Genomic DNA, 20,009 nt, shown 5'->3' on the forward strand with positions numbered 1-20,009 from the left:
GCTACTTCTATGTTTAAAAACATTTTATTTTTCATTTTTGGCATCATTCATTCATTTGTTATAATAAAAGGGACGGAGACATAAGTATCCACCAATTGAATAATTGAATTTACTTCTTTCGTCTTTTCGTTCTCCTTTCTTCGATTGTTTAAAATTCAACTCTAGATCTTCGAGAAGGCATTTGTAAATGTTATTGATCACATTACCTAATTTCCATGCAATTTAAGTACCATTAATACATACGTCTAAATTTGTATAGTTTTCCCAACAGTGAGACTTTTCTTCAACCTACGCACCTTATTCACTTCATGTTAAATTTCTCGCACCATTCATTCGTGTTGATTCATTTATGCATTCCTATTTATAATGCTTTTTTAAGTGTTTCCAGCAGTCAGCTTTTCTTCTGTCGCATATTGGAGATGATTACATGCTTCGTTTATTTATTTATTTTTGAAAATGAGCTAGTAATTGCTTAAAGAATCGAGCTTTTAACATGCTGGAAAAGGAGACTCTGTTTTGTTATAACTGCATGAAATTAGATAATGAAAATTGTTATATCAATAACAAGCATGTGTCAAACAACTTTACACTCTTGGGTAGAGAATTCCACCTTCTGCGGTAGCTGAAGAGGATCAATACCACTACCACTCATGGAAGCGTGAAAAGGTTCTCCTATGCTATCCAGGAAGCAATTACAGCAAATACATGAGAAGAACAGAACAAATAATCTACTCATTTTCATTAGAGTCACCATCAAATATGTACAGGTATGGAATCGCAGTTGTGCGATCAACTAATGCACTGTTGGAAACCTCAGTGTTTATCCCGGGTGAGCTCCAACCTAACCGTTGTACGTACACAGCATCATAAGCTTCAATATTCATTCCTGAAGCAAGAAATAGTTGAATCTCATATACAAATCTGTCCGCTCTTGCCCCTAGAAATCGTATTGCAGCTTCATAGACTGACTTCTTGAACTCTTCCTGTTTCTTTTCGGGTGCAGTCCAGTGTGGCGTCTGCTCTCTCCTGTAATTCAAGAGTTATTACTAGTCACGATCCATGTTTTCCACACTAATGACTTAAAATGCACAAAGAAACTTACCTTGTACATAATACTGCTTTGATCACGCCAATTATATGTTGCACAATGATGTCAACATCCTCCTCCTTTAGATTCAGCACAAGAAGGTTTAAGTCAAGAATTAACACAGCAATGCAATTACTATAGCAACCCCCTCCCCCTTTTTCCTCCTTACCCAAGCAAAAACTGATTAAAAGACAGAGAGGACAGGATATGAAAGAATCAGAAATTTCATCTATGATTAAGCACATATATACACAAAAGAAAAAATGTGTAACACACAAATCACACTGTTACTGGATATTTTCCAGTGTCAAGGCCTGAGAGAGAATAACCTGAATAAGAGCTTGAATTTCTCTTCTTAACCAACTTTCAAGCCAGCAGTTTGGGCGAAGGTACATTCGAGATCTCCAATATTGTGATATATTGAATACTTCATCTAACAAACCTGCTCACACCGAGTTCATAAAAAAGTAACACAAATATCAATAACGAACATTTGACACAAACCACAGGACAGACAGACACCATTATCTCATAGAAATTTGTTAAACGGAAGGCAGTAGGACGAACACCTTGGTCAGTGTAATAGCATTGTAATCTATATCTGTGCGCTCTTGATGAGATAAAACTGCACACACAGACAGAGGAGCAAAGTATAAAAGGATAACTCTACCAAAAAAATAAAACTTGGACTGAAACTAGACAAACCTATCCTCAAAATCCTTATTCACATAGTGCCGCTGAAAGCAACCTCCTTCCACTCCATACACGATAGAAATATTGTCTGTCTGCAGATTAAGCACAAACTAAGAAGTCAGCAGCACACTTGATCCAACTTGATACTAACTTCTACTATCATTCACCCACTTGATTATCACAAATCATCATCCTTAATGTTTCGCAAATTTCGACATCCATAAGAAGCATTCAGGGAGCAGTAATTTGCGAGCACTTAAAAGTCCTGAATTGAAATTCCTTTTAAAGGGAGTAAAATGGAGGGAGTAATTTATACTTCATCAAAAGTCCATATGGCAAAACAAAAACAACAACAACAATAATGCAGAAAAACATATGGTGTTCAAGTTAAAAAATGAAGGTATTTAACCAAACCTTGCAGAGGGGGCATTTTACAGAAGAAGGAAGAGAACGGGGATTGCCAGCAGCCACCTTGGTCCAGCGTAAAATGCAATTGAAGCAAAACTTATCTGCCACAAGAATAAGCTCATTATAATAGCAGTAAGAATGCTATATGGTACATTTGCCTCTTTTGCTTCTTGAATCTCAACTCTCAAGTAATGATCCTGATAAAATAAAGCTGTTTCTAGATATAAAATTTGCGAGGGTGATTTTCGAACAAAAGGGTTCCCTAATCATCAATCAATCAGTCAAACCCAATAAAGGGTCTATACCACATGCAACAAATTTATAAACTTTGGGATTAAAAAGACATCATCTTGCAAAAAGAAGGTAGAGAAGAGATGATTATCAAGAAACAGAGTAAGAGGGAATAGTTTGAGGGCATACGAAAACATCTATCGAGGTACGAAAGTTGAAGGAATGGCCCCAAGCAGATTGGACAACAGCAACTTGAATCCTCCTTGTTCGACTCCGACGAGACATGGTCGCTCACCCCAATCGCTGCGTCATCTTCCATCGTTTCCAACCCTACTTTTCCTTTCCAATGCACACGCTTTACTCATAAGTACTATTAGACAAAAGGATAGATATGATAAATTATATATTATAGTTAAATATATTTTTTATTATTATATGCAAAATTTCAGATTTTAAGATTATTAGATTATATTTAACTATTTTTTTACTTATTTTAAATGTAATGTTTAAATAATATTGATGTGAGATTATATTCAGAGAGTTTTATTTTATCACCTCTTAAGACGTGAGAATTGTAATTTAAACTTATTTTATGATTAACAAATATTAGTCATGTAAATGGTTTCAGGAATGGGGTTGGAATACAGTGAAAGAAGACAATTAATTGAGATTTATATTTGACATCATGGTCATTATTTGCACTGTACATCATTTTATTAATCTATGAAGAAGGTTCATAGAAGTGTTTTTACATAAAGAACTAACTCTCTTTCAACGAATGCATCCCTTTAGTTGGTTTTGGAGCTTTAATTTGCAGCTATACACTTTCAAGAGTTGTGATTTTATGATTTCAACGTCTTTTCTCATCATGTTTATCTCCTGGGCATTTGTTATTTCCCTTCTTTTCAAATCTTTGTTCACTCTCATGATTGTCTGAGCATTTGTCCTACGGTAACTTGATCCATTACTTGTCATTGATGTTGTCATATTCACTTGCTCTAAAAGCACAAATTCCGTAGTTAATTTCAAGGGCAGCCTTTCATTCTGCATCACATGCTTACGTGCTTCTTGTGACAATCTATGGTATTCCAAGTTTCTACAAATATCTGTTCGATCTTCTTCTGTTAAATTTGGATGTGCCTGCAAAATTAAGTGAATTGAATGAATCTCAGTGATCTACATTCAACAAAGATAGATCTTTAGCTAGAGATTTAGAATATGAAATGATGTAAATATTATCACTGTTACCTTGAGGTACATGTCAACGGCTCTATAGAGGTTGTCATCACAGTGTCTAGCATTTTGTGGCAATGCTTCAACAAGTGATTTGAAACTTTCCATTGTGAGATTCTCATCCCTTGCAACTTGTATGAGATACCCATCAACTAACCTTCCAACACTGTTTGGTTTTGGTTTTGCTGAATGATTACTTGACATACCACAAACATAAAACCGTAACACCCTGAGTACAACAGTTACATCGTACAAAGAACATTTTTCTTCTTGATTTTTAACCAAGAGATCAGGAACACCACATTTCTCCAACATTAAAGCTACCCTTCTTTCTAGGACACACAACAACTCAGAATTTATTTTCAGCATCACCCCTGCCTTTAGGAGATGAAGCAAAAAATTGCATGTTACTGAATTTTCTTCTGTAGGAAGTATGTTAATCAAACACTCAATGGAAATTCTGTGTAGAGTTAAGGATTTAGGAGTCTCCTTGTCAAGTCCAAGTGTGACTTGAGAAAACCATTTTCTTGTCCAACGTTCTATACAAGAACCTACAAGCTCAGGTTTGATTCCACATCTTCTGATTGATTGAATCACTTCAATGAAATGGTCTATACGTAGAAATGACACATCTTCAAACCACCAATCATGAACACTATTATTAGTTTTACTTGAGGGTCTTTCACTTTGACAAGTAAAACCAGATGCATTTGGATTTGCACATACTTTCAAAGCTATTGCCTGTGAACAACGTTTGACTATTTGCAAGTCCTTGGCCCAATAGGAAATAGATTCAGTGGCTTTAAGTATTCGAAATGTGTCTTTCCAAGAAGATAATATGAGAAAAGTGAGAAATGCTTCTGTCTTGGATATGAGATTTCCTTCTTGGAGCTCTTCACTCATTTCCAAGAAATGTGCAGCACAATACAATGGGGCAATGTTGGATGCAGTTATATCAAATTTCCTTCCATAACAAAAATTGACTATGGATTCAAAAGACTTTTTACCACCTGGAAGGTTTTTAATTTGGATGATGAGGCTATCACCAGCACTTTCTCTGTTGCTTCCCCTCTCAAATACAAGCCGTTTCAAATATTCGCTTCTTGAGGCCATGACAAGCTGAAAACCAACCACATCATAGACAGTTAAAATTTTAAGAATATTAATGGAACATCTTTTATTGGGCAACTTTTAAGAATAAACTTTATTTAATAAAGATTTGGTTAGCTTATTCATACTAGGGTGTACATGATCTTAAAGAGATGAAAAATTGCTTTGACATGTGTTTAAAGAGATGAAAAATAAGATTTTGTGGTTGGGAGGATGTTGTTATGCAGATACACAATCCAATGGAGTATGAATCTGCAGCAGCTAAGTGTTTTCTTTCATACAGATTGTAACTTTATGGTGGATATATAGAGTTCATAAGCCAACATTGGATTTTTATATGGGATTAGTATTGATGCTAGAAGGAACTTACTCCGTTTAAAGTTTAACTGTAAAGTACTAGGAGAAAATTCTCTCAGAGTTTACAACTTATGTTCATTCTCAAATTCTAAACTATGTAAGCTACTATTAAAAATAATCTTCTTTTCATTATATTTATAGATTATCAATGCATTTTATAAAGTGGTGTTAGTTAATTATTGGACAAGAAAACATGCAAATTCCATATAGTGAAAGGTGTGATTGGCCCACCTTGTGCAAGTGGAAGCTAGAATCACCAATTTGTATAATTAGATCAGTGGGGTAATTTGAACTAGCAACCCTGCATCAAGTGAATGATAGTAATTAAATACTTGTAAAAAGATAAATTTACAAACATTTAAGAAAACATTTGACTTTGTTTGCCTGAGATTGGAGAGAATAGTTTACCTGTTTCGTTGAGTGCGTTTTAAGGAATGAGCAAGAATAGGAACAATAGGTGGTAGAAGGTTACATGGGTGACACTTCTCTCCCAAAGGACTTTCCATTGTGCCTCTATCAAGCACTGCAAACTCAAACCCATTCTTCATCTTTCCTCAAGAACTTAAGTGGTGGAAATTATATGAAAAGGTGCAGCATGGATTGTATAGAATATATAGAGAAAAAGTCTCATGGTTTTAGAATAAGAGTAGAAGGTGTCATTGTTCCCTCATTAATATGATGAATGATGATGTTATGTATGCAAATTCAATTGGTTGAAAGTTATTTTGCAGACAATATAGAAACATTATAGCAATTGGAGAATCTCATCCACTTATTGATAAATACAAAACTACACTTGTTCATGGTGTCACCTTCACCAGTTAAGAAGCTGTTTCCTGCAGGTTGTACCAAATTAATAAGACACCCTGAACCGATTCCAGCCTCATCATTGTGTGGTCAGGAAACTTGTTCAAGCTTCTCACCTACATTTTCTTTTTTTTCTTCTTTTACTTTTCAAAAGATAACCATGACCAGAAAAAAAATATGGAAGGCTTTTTTTCATTGGGATGCACTTTTTCTTCATTGTCAACACAATGCTACTGCAATTTGTGGATAACGTTTCTTTTAACACTCATCTTTGAAAAATTCTGAGTTGAACACTGTCCCTGATGTGATTAAAGGTAATTTAATAAATGTCATATAAACTTAAAAAATTACTGGTTGTTAAATGAGAATGTGTTGATACAGTGTCAACTTATCAAGCAGTGTCCTTGTTTAAGAGATGGTAGATTTTTCAAAACATTGAGGAAGTTTAAAGAAATGTTTTAGGTGCAAGGTTCAGAATTTATAAAAAAAATTGTTAAAATGAACTTATATAACATAGTAGAGCCCTAAATTTAAAAACTTGTCTCAATATTTTTAAGTTAAGATTGAAGGTAAAAATAAAATAAAATTAAAAAAATGAGTTTCCTAATATTTTTTGAAAATATAATGTGAATTGTTAAAAAAGCAGTGAGACACTTTTAAAATAAAATAACATCTATGTAAAAAATTTATAGGACCTTTCCATTATTGGTCTTTTAAGTATTTAATATTTTGATCATGTATAGATGGCACCTGAATATGGCATTCCTGTTATGTGGTCATTGATCAATTTGAGAAGGGATGATGTTGAAATCAATGAGAGAAAGTATGATGTATAGCTACTTCTATCAACTCATAAGTATACAAATTTAATGAATTTATTAAGTATTTTTAAAAATGGAAAAGGACTAATGAGATTGTATAAATTGGATAATGATACATTATCTATCTATATTTTTTATACAATCAAATTAAAACTTCTAATATTATTATTTTAATATTTTTTATATATTATTTAATTATAAATTTATTTTTATTATGTATTTATTTTTAAATTCATCATTACATCAAAAAAATTGTATATTTTTATACAATTACATTACAATTTTTAATATTACTATTTTAATATTATTTAATTATAAATTTATTTATTTTTAAATTCATCACATTAAAAATTATATATAATTTTAAAAATGATCAAAACATCCTATAAATTATTTAGAATGTTGAAAGATTAATCTATAATATACATTCACACTTTAATAAATTAATATAAATTTTAATTTTTAATTAAAAATATTATTATAATCACTTTTAAATGTATGTGTTTTACTCTTAACTGCATAAAAAACTTTTCTCAGTTATTTACTATGTCGGATGAACATGTTTCTTTTTTTCAACTACATGTTAATGCATTTTCAAGAGATGAAGCTGCACCATATAAACTTTTGAGAGAAAGAGTGCAAAAATTCATGTGTTTCATTGTACTTCAATATAAGGAACTTATTGTGAGAGAAAAAGATTAATGATTATTAGCATTTAATATAAATTATTTAACTTAAACACGATGATCAATACTATTTATGAAAAATTAGTAAGATTTAAAAAATAATTATAATAAAATTAAATTTCCATGTGTTTGTTTTCAAAACCGGTGCATTTATCCCATGTATATATACACTATTTTATTATTTTAATTTAATTTAAATATATAGATATTTAAAATAAAATTATGTCAACTTTATGCTATGTATAATATTCTTTTTAATTTAGATCTATTTTTAATTTGAAATGCATTGGGAATGGTAGAAGAAGAAAAAAAACTAATTTTACATTTTAAACATTTAAAAAAAATTAAAAAATTCCTCTCAAAATCACTGTATCACTCATGAACATAATAAACACTTTTACAAATATTTTAACATATTTCATGCTCATAACTTAAATTAAACGTTCATAACTTAAAATAAATAAGTAAATAAAATATATTTTTAAAAGAAAAAGACCTATTTATCCAGGAGAATTTGTGATTAAATTTGAAAATAATTCAAAAACTGAATTTGGGGTTTAAGAAGCATATGCATTTCTTCTTTCTTCTAGTACTCTTTTTGTGAGATAAGAGTCATCAAAGGAGACAATGGTGAAAGTGAAACCCTACATTTGCAGTTCCTTCTCAATTTCAGATCAGCCTCCTCCATTTCCAATTTCCCTACTCCATCTCAATTCTCACATTCTCAATCCTATTTCGTTTCGCCTCTCGCAATCTCATCCAGCTCTCACAATCGCATGCGCTAAAAGGCGTGATTCCTCTCAATCATCCAATCAAACAATTCTTCAATTGGCTTCCACACTCGCCTTCAATCTCAAGATCTTACCGGAGCCTTTCAATTCCATCGCCGGTGAAATCGCGCGGACTGATTCTAATACTCTGACTCGCCTTGTAGGTGGTCGGAGAGGGAGAATAGCCGGAAAATGGAGGGCAAGGAAGAAGAAGTCGGTGTGGTTTGCATTAGTTTTGATTTGCATTGCAGGCGGTTTGTGGTCGTGGAGGATTCAAGAATTTTCCCTGTTTTTGAGGGTTTTGTCGTTTTGTGTAGCAGCTATTACATTGGTTCGGCGGTTTGAAAAGAAAGCTGTTAAAGAATGGTTTTTAGGGTTTTTATTTGGGATTTTTCTGATTTTAAGTTTCAAATTGAAGAAAGAAGACATGAAATTTTGGGTTCAGAAACTGGTGTTTTCTCCTGTTAGTGAAATTGTAATGAGGAAGAGAAGGAGAAACAGAAATTGGAGAATATTCAAATGAGGGCGTGACATAGGCATGTAGTTTCATCAGTCTCTGTAAAAATCTCTGTTCTTTTGTTCAAAATCTTGCTCACTGGTTCTTGCATGTTGCTAATGAAATTAATGGGTATGTAATAATCAATAAAATGTATTTCTGTTTTGCCTATTATGAAAACAAAAAAAGTAATAGACATACAAATCAATCTTGAAACTTAGGTATACCTAAAAAATACAAAATATAGAAAATATAAATACAAAATTTATATCTATACACTCAAAGTCCACATATTTTCAGCATACATATAATATAAATAATTGGTTTCTGAATGATTACTATGCTAAGAAAATCAAATCTTAAATAAATATTTTATTGAAGTCGTTTTATTTGATATTTCTCTTTTGTCATCTTCAGTCAATTTTATTGTATAAATATAAGATTTTTAATAAAATTAAATAAAGTAGTAATTTGGATTTATGTAAAATATGATTAAGTAAAAGAAAAAAAATCTTGAAATTTCTTAAAATTCTGTTTTATTGAAATAAAATTGAATAACATTGTGGAACAATATTCATTCAAGGATCAATATTGAAGTTAAAGTACACCTATTTCTAGATTATATATGTGAAAAACAGACAAATTTTTAAAAAAAGTTGAATTATGATTAAACTAATTTATAAAAACTTTTTGTAAGCATGATCTAAATATTAGACTTCAGGCTAAACTTTCAGTTAATATGTCATATGATAAGTGTTTAATTTTATAAACTTATAATATGTCATATGATATATGATAAGTGTTTAACTTTATAGTAGTAGACTGATATGATGAAAAGAATTGAGAAATTTTTATAAATGATTTTTAATACATTGTGTCTAGTGAAATATTGACAATTCAACATTAACCAATAATAACATATTTGGTCAGATAAAATATTTTATTTTTTTTAAACTCAACTCATTTGTTTAAGGAATTACATTAGATAAAAACTTTTGTATCCTAGTTGAATCACTTGATTGACACAATTTTTATTATTACATAAAAGTGATTAAATTATAGTTCTAAACAAATTAATCACTAGTTTAAATACTTAGTTTTAAAAACATTTTTAAGAAATCACAAGTACTCTCATAGTAAACCTCATTTTGGATTAGTATAGATGATAAAATAATATAATATAAATGAGATAAGAAAAAAAAAATATATTACATTTTATACTAATTCAGAGTTACTCAGAGTTCCTTAAATAACACATATTTTACAACTTTCATATGCAGAACAATATATACGGAAAAATAATAAAGAAATAAAATAAATAAATTTTTGGTTTTTATGGTTTTTTTAAGTTAAAAAAATCAAATATAAGAAAAATTCATATTCAAAATAAAAACTAATAATATGTTAATTCTTTGAAGAGTAACACAATGATAGATTTTTATGAATTCCGTCACTTAAATCAACCAAATCTTAAAAAAAAAATCAATTATTAGATAAATCTCACTTGGTATATTTTCTTTAAATTAAAAAAAAATTATCTTAGAAATATGATTTTTTAAATAAAACTAAACTAATAATAAAGTAAAGATTATTTAAAACATAATTAAATTAAAAAAATTAAAAAAAACGAGTTTCTTAATATTTTTTTACTGTTGAACTAATGTTTCTTAAAAATGATGTAAGTAAAATCTATTTGAAACCTTTAAAATAAAAATAAAAAATGTGAGTTTCTTAAAATGTTTTGAAATTCCTTTCTATTAAAAAAAACTATATGCTAGAAACATTCTCGCCTCATAGGAACCATCATCAAATATAATGCTAATATTATAAAAGTGATTTTACAGAATTTTTTAAAGAATTCTTGTTCACTCTTGGATTCTTGCCTGACAATTTTGTTCCTGAAAAATTTAACCAAAAATCTTTAAAAATATTACATTTTAAAATGTAAATTAAATATAGAAAATATGATTTTATAATCTTAAATTTTGGTATAACTAAATATCACTTTTTAAGTGAATCAGGACTTGTAATTGTAACCAAATATGTTCTTACTAAATGTAAACAGAGTAAAAAATTAATAAATACAAAATTGAAGACGAAGTTGAACAGAATAAAAAAAACATAAAAATTACACATCTTATTAATTTTATTTTATTTTCTTCTAATTAGTCATCCATCAATTAATTATTATTATTATTTTTTTTATCCAGTCATACAAACCAATTTATTAACTTATTGTTTAAGAATAAAATAAATTGTGCATACAATGTAAATTTTTTAATAAAGGAAAATAATAAAAATAAGGTGAAAGCTTAGATAGTGGGTAAGCTTGCGGCGCAAGTTTGGTTATTGGTTGGATAATCGTTTGCAGTAACCCAGGCCCACATCGAAATCCCAAAGAAAAATAATTAGGATGAATGATAATATTAAGTTCCAATTGCATTGACTCTTCTTCTTCTCTCTCCTTCTCTCCACTCTATGCTGTGCTATGCATTGTGTCTGCTGCTCTGTTTCTCACTGTGACAAACCAACAAGGGTCGTGCGTGATGGTTTCCGAGGCTGATCTAAAAAATGTGACCCCTAATGATGATCAGTGCTTTTTAATGTATTTCATCGTGGGAACCTACTTTGGTCCTGACATCAAAACCGAATCAGCCACCAAAAAATCAATTTTGCAGAGAGTAGCAGAAGGGTTTCCTCCATACACATTGAACCAATTGACCAATTCCTTCATCAAAGTTGTCGAATTGGAGCGTGTCTATTACTATATCCTCAGGAAAAGTGATAAATCAATGATCCTTAAATTGACCTTCCTGCGTCGATTCTTTCAAGGCCAGGGTGGAAACAGCAATTACCCCCACTTTCTCGATTTGTTCCCGCCCCACTTGCACCCTCAATCCCGCTTCAAAAACCGCTATAAAATCATTCACAACATTGTGTTTATTGACAACCCTGATAGCAGTTACATAAAGCCAGAGGATGTTGAGAGGTTCAAGAGACTGAGTGGGGTGGAAGAGTTGCATGTGGACATAGAGGCTGCCGGATTGCAACTGGGTGCTTCTTCTTACGACAATTGTGTTCTCAGCAACTCTAACATGCCCATGAGGAATTTTGAGAATGAGTCCTGTGGTGGTTTTTATAAGTTTAGGGACAATGTTCATGGTGTTGGACGTGTGAGTGATGCTACAAGTCATCGTTATCATGTTGGTGGTATTGAAGATGAGGAGAGTGATGAAGAGGAAAAAGTTGGGCCAGCTATGTTGGTCCTTCCTTCGCGTCCTTCTAGGGAGGAATTGTATGACATTGTGGCTGCTACAAAGAATGGATTTGCTTTAACTGGAACTGTGGCCAAGACTCAATTTGGTCCCAGCATAGGACTTGTGGACATTGGAGAGTCAGAAGACTCCTATCTGTTTCGTGTCTCTCTTCCAGGAGTCAAGAGGGATGAAAGTAAGTATCTTGGTAAATATATTTGTATAATGGTTTTGTTAACCCAATTTTTTTTTTCATAAAAATTATATGAGATTGCATATTAAATTCAAGAGAACACATCTTAACATATTTTAATTCTTTGACCAGATTTGGGTACTGTTTACCCATTGCCTTGAAATATTTAGTGTGTTATTCTTTTAATTCTGAGCTTTTATGCTGTATGTACCTGAGTTGTGGGAATGTCTCTTTTGTGTCTGATTTTGATTGATGAAATGAATTTGTTTTAAATTCCATGCTAGCTGAGATGGATCTTAGTATATAAAGGGATCCACTCGCTATTCTAGTAGGAATCTACACTTTTGGATGCTTATTTTATCTAATTTTTTGTTATTTGTTTTCTTGGATATGGTCAATGCTTTTAAATGTGCTAAGTAATGCTTATGTATGTCAAATTTCTAAATTGGCCATGAAGAATGTATAGTTTGTTGTTAAATAGTAATTTGTGTGATAGTTGTTTTTACAGTTGTGTTTCAGATCTAAGTACTGTTAACTAACATGGCTGGAATTTATAACTGCAGAGGAATTCTTTTGTGATGTTGAGCTTGATGGGAAAATATTGATATCTGGAGTAACTATAACAGGAGAGAGGGTAGTATACAGGTACTCTAAGGCGTTTGAAATGCAAACTCAAAACCTTTGTCCACCAGGTAAATTTGGCATGTCCTTCCAGCTGCCTGGGCCTGTTGATCCGCATCAATTTTCAGGTAATTTTGGCACTGATGGAGTTCTTGAAGGAATTGTTATGAAAGCGAAATGAGGATGAAAAAGTTGTTTGGTTAGAATCATCTCTTTTATTTCACTAGGCACCAACAAAAATTACTATGAAAAGTTGTTTGGTTAGAATCATCTCTTTTATTTCATTAGGCACCAACAAATGTTACTATGAATTGAAACAATGTGTCAAATAGGAGCTGGAATTAGTGACAATATTCAGTATGGTAGAGACAATATCTTCATGTTGAATATCCAATTGTCAGATGATTAATTAATCCATTTCATCCACATATGAAAGAGTGATTTAATTTTGTGCTGACTACCCTGCAACTTAAACACACAATTCCTCTCCATTTTGTAGTTCTATATGTAACTATACTGTTCTATAGAACTTGGACTTGGCCATCAGCCACTGCACATGGTAGTAATAACTAAGATTTCTCAGGTGATTTGATCACATTAAAAGTTGAGTTCTTCCTTATTTTTATGGTTTCAGAATTGATTTCTGGTATTTTCCTACTTTTTTCATACTGAACTGAAGGTACTGGGTGATTGATTAGCTTTGTGTTGTTCTTGAGGGTCTCGATTCTTGATATTTGCAAAATTTGTATTGTTCCATGTTAGTATTATTTAACTCCATTCTTTATAGCTGACACACAATTCCATCCTGATCCCTAAATAACATTCTCAATTTGGTTGGAAAAACATGTAGAAACTGAAATGTCAATGATTTGAGTGATTAGAAATTTCCAGTCTTACATTCATTTTACTACTTGATTCCTATACATATTTTTGTACACCTTCTTGTATGAACTATTTAAATCTGTCAGCATACATTTATTTGTGGTTGAATATGCAAGTTGTTCTTTTTATTTAATATCCTAATGTTTTCAATGGACATCTTAAAACATTGTCTTTGGTCCTTTTTGATAAGAAAATATATATTATAAAAATATTATAATTTATTTTTTTGGTAAAAAGGACTAAAGATAGTAGTATTTCTGTATAATACTTCAACCACATCTTATAAATATAGTGTTTTGAAACTTTATATACCAATACAATCATAATTAGATGGGTTGAGTTGACATTTTTTAAGTAATGGTTTTCATCATTAAGATAAGATTCATTTGATATTTGTGTTTTATGCTGTTAATTTTATATCTCATTTTGGTCTCCACTCCTGTGGTAACTGTAAATCAATCTTCTTTTTTCAAAGTAAATAAATACAACAATTTGTGTCTATCTAATCTGATAAATAAATATATATTCCGAGTTTTATACATGGTATTATAATCGTATTACCTCATAATTTTTAAAATTATGTTTTAATTTTTTTAGGATGTATATATCATAAATATAGTTTATGTCTCTGTGACAGTATTCACATTGGAAAGTAGAATGAAATAACCAAATAACTGATTTAGTGTCTAATCGAATCACAATTGGCGTGGTTAAATAATATGATGTACTAGTATAATTCAACAAATAAGATTATTATTTTTTAAAATAATTTCATTTCAAATATTTACACCTGAAAATAAAAATCCATGATAACTGTGATTAAAATTACTTTAAGATAATTCTTGTTCACGCACAAATGTACTTCTTTCTGTTTGTTCTCCTCTTTTTTTCAGTGTTGAATTTTTAAAAAAATGTGTTTATTGCCATTTTGCAAAAAATCAATATCACATTAATTGTATCCTATACATCTTCAAATAAAAATTATACAAATGCTTTATTTTATAATAATTTTTTACTGTTAAACAATAATAAAAAATATTATTTATATACTTTATATATATCATTAACAACATTCACAATGGATTAACCTATGTGGAACTTAAACAAAGTATATGCCTATTCTCAGAAGAAAATAACAGTAACTTGCAATGTGTATTTAGCAGAAAAATAAATAATCAGTGTTAAATTTTTTGAAATTTAGAATGTATATTATTAAGTTGTTTTTATATATTTTATTGAAGTATTATTTTATTTATAGATTTGAGTATTGAAACACTCAGTACTTTAATATGTAAAAGATTGGGAAGGCAATGGTGAAGGACTATTTAAACTTGGGCGGGAGTAAAAGAACATTCAAATGTTCAATCACAACATCCACTTCATGTTCAATACAAGACAGGATAGTTATTATTATTAATAACATTCAAAAGCCAGATGCTTTAACCAATGCAAAGTCAGGTTGAAATAACTAGCCAAACCATAATGCAGTTTTGAAACCAACATCATAGACAAAACTGATAAATCATAGACATTGTGGGCCATTAATTAATTTTGTATATTTGTCATAATACATATTAAGAATCTCTATGACAGGGAATAGGAATTCAATAAAGAAAAAGAGGGAAAGTAAAACTCAAAAAACTGCATATTTTTTTTTAGTAGAATGTACTGAAATGAACAGTCCAACAAAAAGGTTAAAATTTAAGTCCTTCAAACACTAATTAACAAGAGAGAAATAGAGGAAGATCCTTTCATAATAAGCAGCTACTGGTCTGGAGATGATTGTTGTTGCTCTGGTGGCTGTGGCCACATTTGCGGTGCCATGCTGTATTGATGAGACTGTTGAGCATAAGGATCCATCACAGGGTTATTACCCATCATGACAGCAGCAGTTCCAACTTGTGCATGTTGAGGTGGCATATAACAGTAAGGAAGTGCCTCAGGGGCCCCTGTAACTGGTACAGTTCCTCTTGGCATTGATGCAAGCACTTCATCTTTATAGTCCTCCCTAGGCACAATGTCAACCAAGAAATCAAAGATATCAGTTCTTGTGATGGCTGCTGCAATATCATTCTTTTGAAGTGTTTTCCTTTTGTTCTCTTCAGTATGGTTCCAAGAACGCAAGGTTAGCTCCAATATGAACATTTCACATGCCCTTGCAAATATGACAGGTGCCTCAGCTGATATCATTCTGACATCCTCATCGGCCTTCATAATCTTTTTTATCCTTGCCAAGGGAAGGCTGTGGTTCTTGAAATCAGTCACCTTCTCAATTTCTTGATATTGATTTGTCCAGAAGGCTTGAAGTCTTTGCTGCAGCTGCTGCTGTTGTTGCTGATGCATGTGCTGATAAGCAAGTTGATGCTGTCCTAGTTGAGTTGCAGCTGGTTGACCAGTGGATTGAATGGTCCCAGGTGATGCAACAACCATCCCAGGTGAGGCTGTTATGTGGCTGGCCTGGTATGGATTAGAACCATAGGTGAGTTGAGGTCCACTTCCAACAACTCCCAGAGATGGGTTCTGACCATGCCCATGCCCTTGATGATCCATCCTGCTTCATGTAAAATCAAACAAATCAATGTCTACACTTTACATGCTACCAAAACAATGTATGCAAATGCAAACAATTGCATCTCTGGATTACCATTATATTCCTTCTAAATGTACATCCAGAATAAAAGCTACAAAAATATCATTCTCTAAAACTACATTCATCACTTGAAAGTACGCTAACAACCTTTATTCAAATAAGCATTATGTTGTACATGCAACAAAAGGTGGAATCATAAAACATATAGAACCAGATTCTTTATACAGGGAATACTAGAATTGGAGGGAGAAAACAAGGCACGCCCTTCTCTCTGTATGCATTAAGCAAAACTATATAAATTCATTCCCAGATCTTGATCTTCACTCAATTACATATTCAGAAGCAAATCTGTTACCAGCCGCATCCATCATAAGAAAAATGCTATATATATACACATGTTTCATGGTTTTGGTAGATAGATAAGGCTATACATGTTACAAGTACTCATCCAAATTTCGGGTTTGGATTGACAACAAGATAGGGAATGACACAGGGTTTCACTACACCTAAATGCATGAACAAAAATTATAGTAGATGTGTGTATTCCTATGACTAGAGTTACTACCTTCGTTATGACAGGTGGTGCTTTGTTCTGCAAATATTAAGAATCTGTAAGGGATTACAAATGAAAATGAAAAGGAGAGGAGAAAGGCAAAATCATCAGAAATTCTCTATCATTTCACAGATCTGTTACCCCCAGAGTTTTAGTGCACCAAAAACACATTGTGGAATGTTTTCCCGCAGGCCCAAAGATCCAAATCCTTTTTCAGGGATTCATATGAAAAGACAGAGCTTTATAACTATTAATGATGTTTTCTTCGACCAACGAAACTAGGAGGGCAAGAACCATAAAAGAGAGTGTGATCTATTCTGATTTTCATTTTAATAGTAATAGCTAACTCTGTTTTCTTTCTTTAGTGAAACCAACAAACTTATTTTGTTGTTTATATATAATAACTATATATTTATAAAAGAAAAGGGTTTTTAGTTGTTGTTTATATATAATAATTATAATTATATATAAATGATGCATTGTTTTGATATATATTTTATTCCTATAACTATTACTATTATTCCTCTTTATAATATAACCATTTTTCACATAAAATAAATAATATCAATTTGGTTAATTATTGTACTAGATGAAATCAATATTTCTTTGTGTTGTATGAAATTTTTGATAGAGTTTATTGACAGAAGTTACAACTTTGTGCTAATTATATATGTATGTGGCATTCAAATATTCCATCTACATTATTTTTCTATATTTTTTTATCATATTATATCAAATACTATATCAAAATCTGCATGATAGTATCATGTATCATTATGATAATTTAATTTGAAAGCAAAGAAAAAAAATAACAGATAAAAAATAGAAGTTAAGAAAAAAATTAAAAATATCTGGGATAGAAGAGTTTAATTTTTTTTTTTATCTTCAGTATAGATATTCTAATTTAAACATAGTGAGAATCATCTAATACTAATTCTGTCATATAACACATTTGTACTTGTAGTTTTGTTTTAAAGGTTTAAAGGATAATTTTCTTTTATAATTATCTTATTCATCTTTATAATTTATAAATAACAGATAAAAAATAGAAGTTAAGAAAAAAATTAAAAATATCTGGGATAGAAGAGTTTAATTTTTTTTTTTTATCTTCAGTATAGATATTCTAATTTAAACATAGTGAGAATCATCTAATACTAATTCTGTCATATAACACATTTGTACTTGTAGTTTTGTTTTAAAGGTTTAAAGGATAATTTTCTTTTATAATTATCTTATTCATCTTTATAATTTATATTTATGATTAATATTCAATTTTGTATGGTGATTTAAAAAAAAAATATATTTAAATTCTTTATTTTCATTAAGTGACACTTTATAGCGTAAAATATTGTTTATATAATAAATGTGACAGAGAAAAGATGAGATTAAGGTGTAAGTGACCATAGCGGCGGCGACATCTCCTCCCACCGGCTGAGGTAAAAAAACGCAGGGCGGGTTGATGTTTTCAACCTGCTAACCCGCATTAGCCTGCCCTGCATAACCCATGGTCCGCGTGGGCCAGCAGCGGGGCGGGGCGAACTGACCTGCTAGCCCGCAAAAAATATAAAAAATAAAAAATAAAAAAATTAATTGATTTGACAATAATGGTCCAATTGAGGAGTGATAACTTTGAGTGAAAGAAAATTAGGTTTTCACTCCAAATACAACGCAGTTCTGCTGTTCCAAAAAACACACACGACACACTCTCCTTTGCAGTGTTGTCGCTCGCTCACCTTGCGATTTTGCATGGCTTCGCCTGCAATTGTCGTGCGCTACTGTCGTTCTGCTGCTACACACCACTGCTGCCTCCACCCCTCCTCTACATTCAAAAAAAAAAATGGGCTAACCCACGGACCAATCCACTTGCGAGGCGGGTCATGAAAATCAGCCTGCATTTTGCATGTGAAGCAAGCCAACCCATCCCACATTTTGCGAGCCTAAGCGGAGTGGCCGACCCTCTTTCACACCCATATAATCCGCAAGAAAACCCAAAAGTTATTTCAATAATAGCATCAAACCAAAACCACTTGAATAGTAGTTCTCGTTGTTTGAACACTAACTGACTAGTTTTCTTACTATGTGTTTTGTATTTTGTTCATATTGCATTATCTCGCTACAAATTAATGTCTTGTCTTACATAATTAGATGTGCTCAACACTTTATAGTGAGTGGCCAATATATCAAAACTTATTATTGTTTCATATAATTCTTCCTATTTAATTTAATTTATATTATATTATATTATTTAATTTATTTTATATTATTATTGCTTTATTTATTCATATGCTAATAACATAAAACCATGTTGATAGTTTTTTTTAACGAGTTGCATGTTTAGTGTAGCATCCACATAATTGTAGAATTTTTTTATCACTTTAATATTGTTTATTTTGTCCTTATTACCACGTTATTATTGTTTATTTTCTACTTATTCTTTTAACATCTGATGATGATTATATTTTTGCCACTGTGTTATTGCTTACGTGTTGGATATAATTTTATATGTTCAACACAAAATACTTGTTCGAATGAGAAACCCACATAATAATTTCTTTTAATCTTTTAATATTTCTATTTTCTTTTAAGACATGAACCTGATTCAATAATTTCAAACCTGTATCCAGGGAAGAAACTTGTGTATAGGGAAGAGTATGATGTACTGCAGTTGGAAGGCAAAAGAAATACTTCGTCATTATTTTATATTGTATTGGTTGTATAATTTTATTTCTATACAAATTGTATACATAGAATGTAACTTTGTGTTGTACAAATTCTAATTCAAACTTTCCAATTTAATATTGTTTAGAAATTCGTGTTTATAATTTTAATAATAATATTTAAAGTTAACAAAGTCTCATTTATAGTCTTCTAACCAATTTTAATAACCATTATAATGATCATTAAGTGAATAAAACCAAGAATATAATTCTAAATTCATACATAGAATGAAAATTAAAAATTCATTATCGAAAATTATAAACCATTACATTGCTATAAACATTAATATATTTATATTAACAACCTGCATTAAAAATTCTACGTAAATGTACTTAAAATGACAAATTTATCAATACTGCACATTTTATATATAAAATTAAGAACCTGTATAAGTCTTCATTCATATACTTAAAATGATAAACATAATAAATGTTATTCTTTTCTAACAAAAAAACACAATCCACAAGCAAAAATAATTATTTGTTTCTATATGCAGTCA

At 30.8% G+C, this 20,009-nt stretch overlaps 4 protein-coding genes across 6 annotated transcripts; 1 reads left to right on the top strand and 3 right to left on the bottom strand.

Moving 5' to 3' along the window:
* Window positions 1-514: 514 nt before the first annotated feature.
* On the bottom strand, window positions 515-2,806 carry LOC137829839 (RING/U-box superfamily protein). 3 transcript variants are annotated; one of them, XR_016523024.1, is made up of 7 exons: window positions 2,609-2,806; window positions 2,195-2,289; window positions 1,793-1,872; window positions 1,657-1,712; window positions 1,417-1,529; window positions 1,103-1,267; window positions 515-1,026 (listed from the first exon to the last, which is right to left on the bottom strand). XR_016523024.1 is itself a non-coding variant. In XM_068636799.2 (7 exons), exons 1-7 carry the CDS (start codon window positions 2,736-2,738, stop codon window positions 729-731), a joined length of 837 nt encoding a protein of 278 aa, XP_068492900.1. In that variant the 5' UTR covers window positions 2,739-2,806; the 3' UTR covers window positions 515-728. The 3 variants fall into 3 exon arrangements, 2 of the variants coding, with proteins under 2 accessions (XP_068492900.1, XP_090160553.1); XM_068636799.2 differs by having other exon boundaries at window positions 1,103-1,167; XM_090304427.1 differs by lacking the exons at window positions 2,195-2,289; window positions 2,609-2,806 and adding an exon at window positions 1,952-1,987 and having other exon boundaries at window positions 1,103-1,167.
* Window positions 2,807-3,071: 265 nt separating this feature from the next.
* LOC137829840 (root phototropism protein 3) lies at window positions 3,072-5,764 on the bottom strand. The gene is made up of 4 exons (XM_068636800.2): window positions 5,528-5,764; window positions 5,351-5,420; window positions 3,668-4,771; window positions 3,072-3,559 (listed from the first exon to the last, which is right to left on the bottom strand). The coding sequence occupies exons 1-4, from the start codon at window positions 5,665-5,667 to the stop codon at window positions 3,191-3,193; spliced, it is 1,683 nt and encodes a 560-aa protein (XP_068492901.1). The 5' UTR covers window positions 5,668-5,764; the 3' UTR covers window positions 3,072-3,190.
* Window positions 5,765-11,137: 5,373 nt separating this feature from the next.
* Window positions 11,138-13,256, top strand: LOC137829841 (HSP20-like chaperones superfamily protein). Its single transcript, XM_068636801.2, has 2 exons — window positions 11,138-12,149; window positions 12,710-13,256. The coding sequence occupies exons 1-2, from the start codon at window positions 11,246-11,248 to the stop codon at window positions 12,946-12,948; spliced, it is 1,143 nt and encodes a 380-aa protein (XP_068492902.1). The 5' UTR covers window positions 11,138-11,245; the 3' UTR covers window positions 12,949-13,256.
* Window positions 13,257-15,245: 1,989 nt separating this feature from the next.
* Window positions 15,246-17,051, bottom strand: LOC137828188 (nuclear transcription factor Y subunit C-3). Its single transcript, XM_068634653.2, has 2 exons — window positions 16,805-17,051; window positions 15,246-16,200 (listed from the first exon to the last, which is right to left on the bottom strand). The coding sequence occupies exon 2, from the start codon at window positions 16,197-16,199 to the stop codon at window positions 15,414-15,416; it is 786 nt and encodes a 261-aa protein (XP_068490754.1). The 5' UTR covers window position 16,200; window positions 16,805-17,051; the 3' UTR covers window positions 15,246-15,413.
* Window positions 17,052-20,009: the final 2,958 nt, after the last annotated feature.

Source organism: Phaseolus vulgaris, chromosome 7, assembly GCF_051622355.1.
Source record: "Phaseolus vulgaris cultivar YP4 chromosome 7, ASM5162235v1, whole genome shotgun sequence".
Taxonomy (NCBI): domain Eukaryota; kingdom Viridiplantae; phylum Streptophyta; class Magnoliopsida; order Fabales; family Fabaceae; genus Phaseolus; species Phaseolus vulgaris.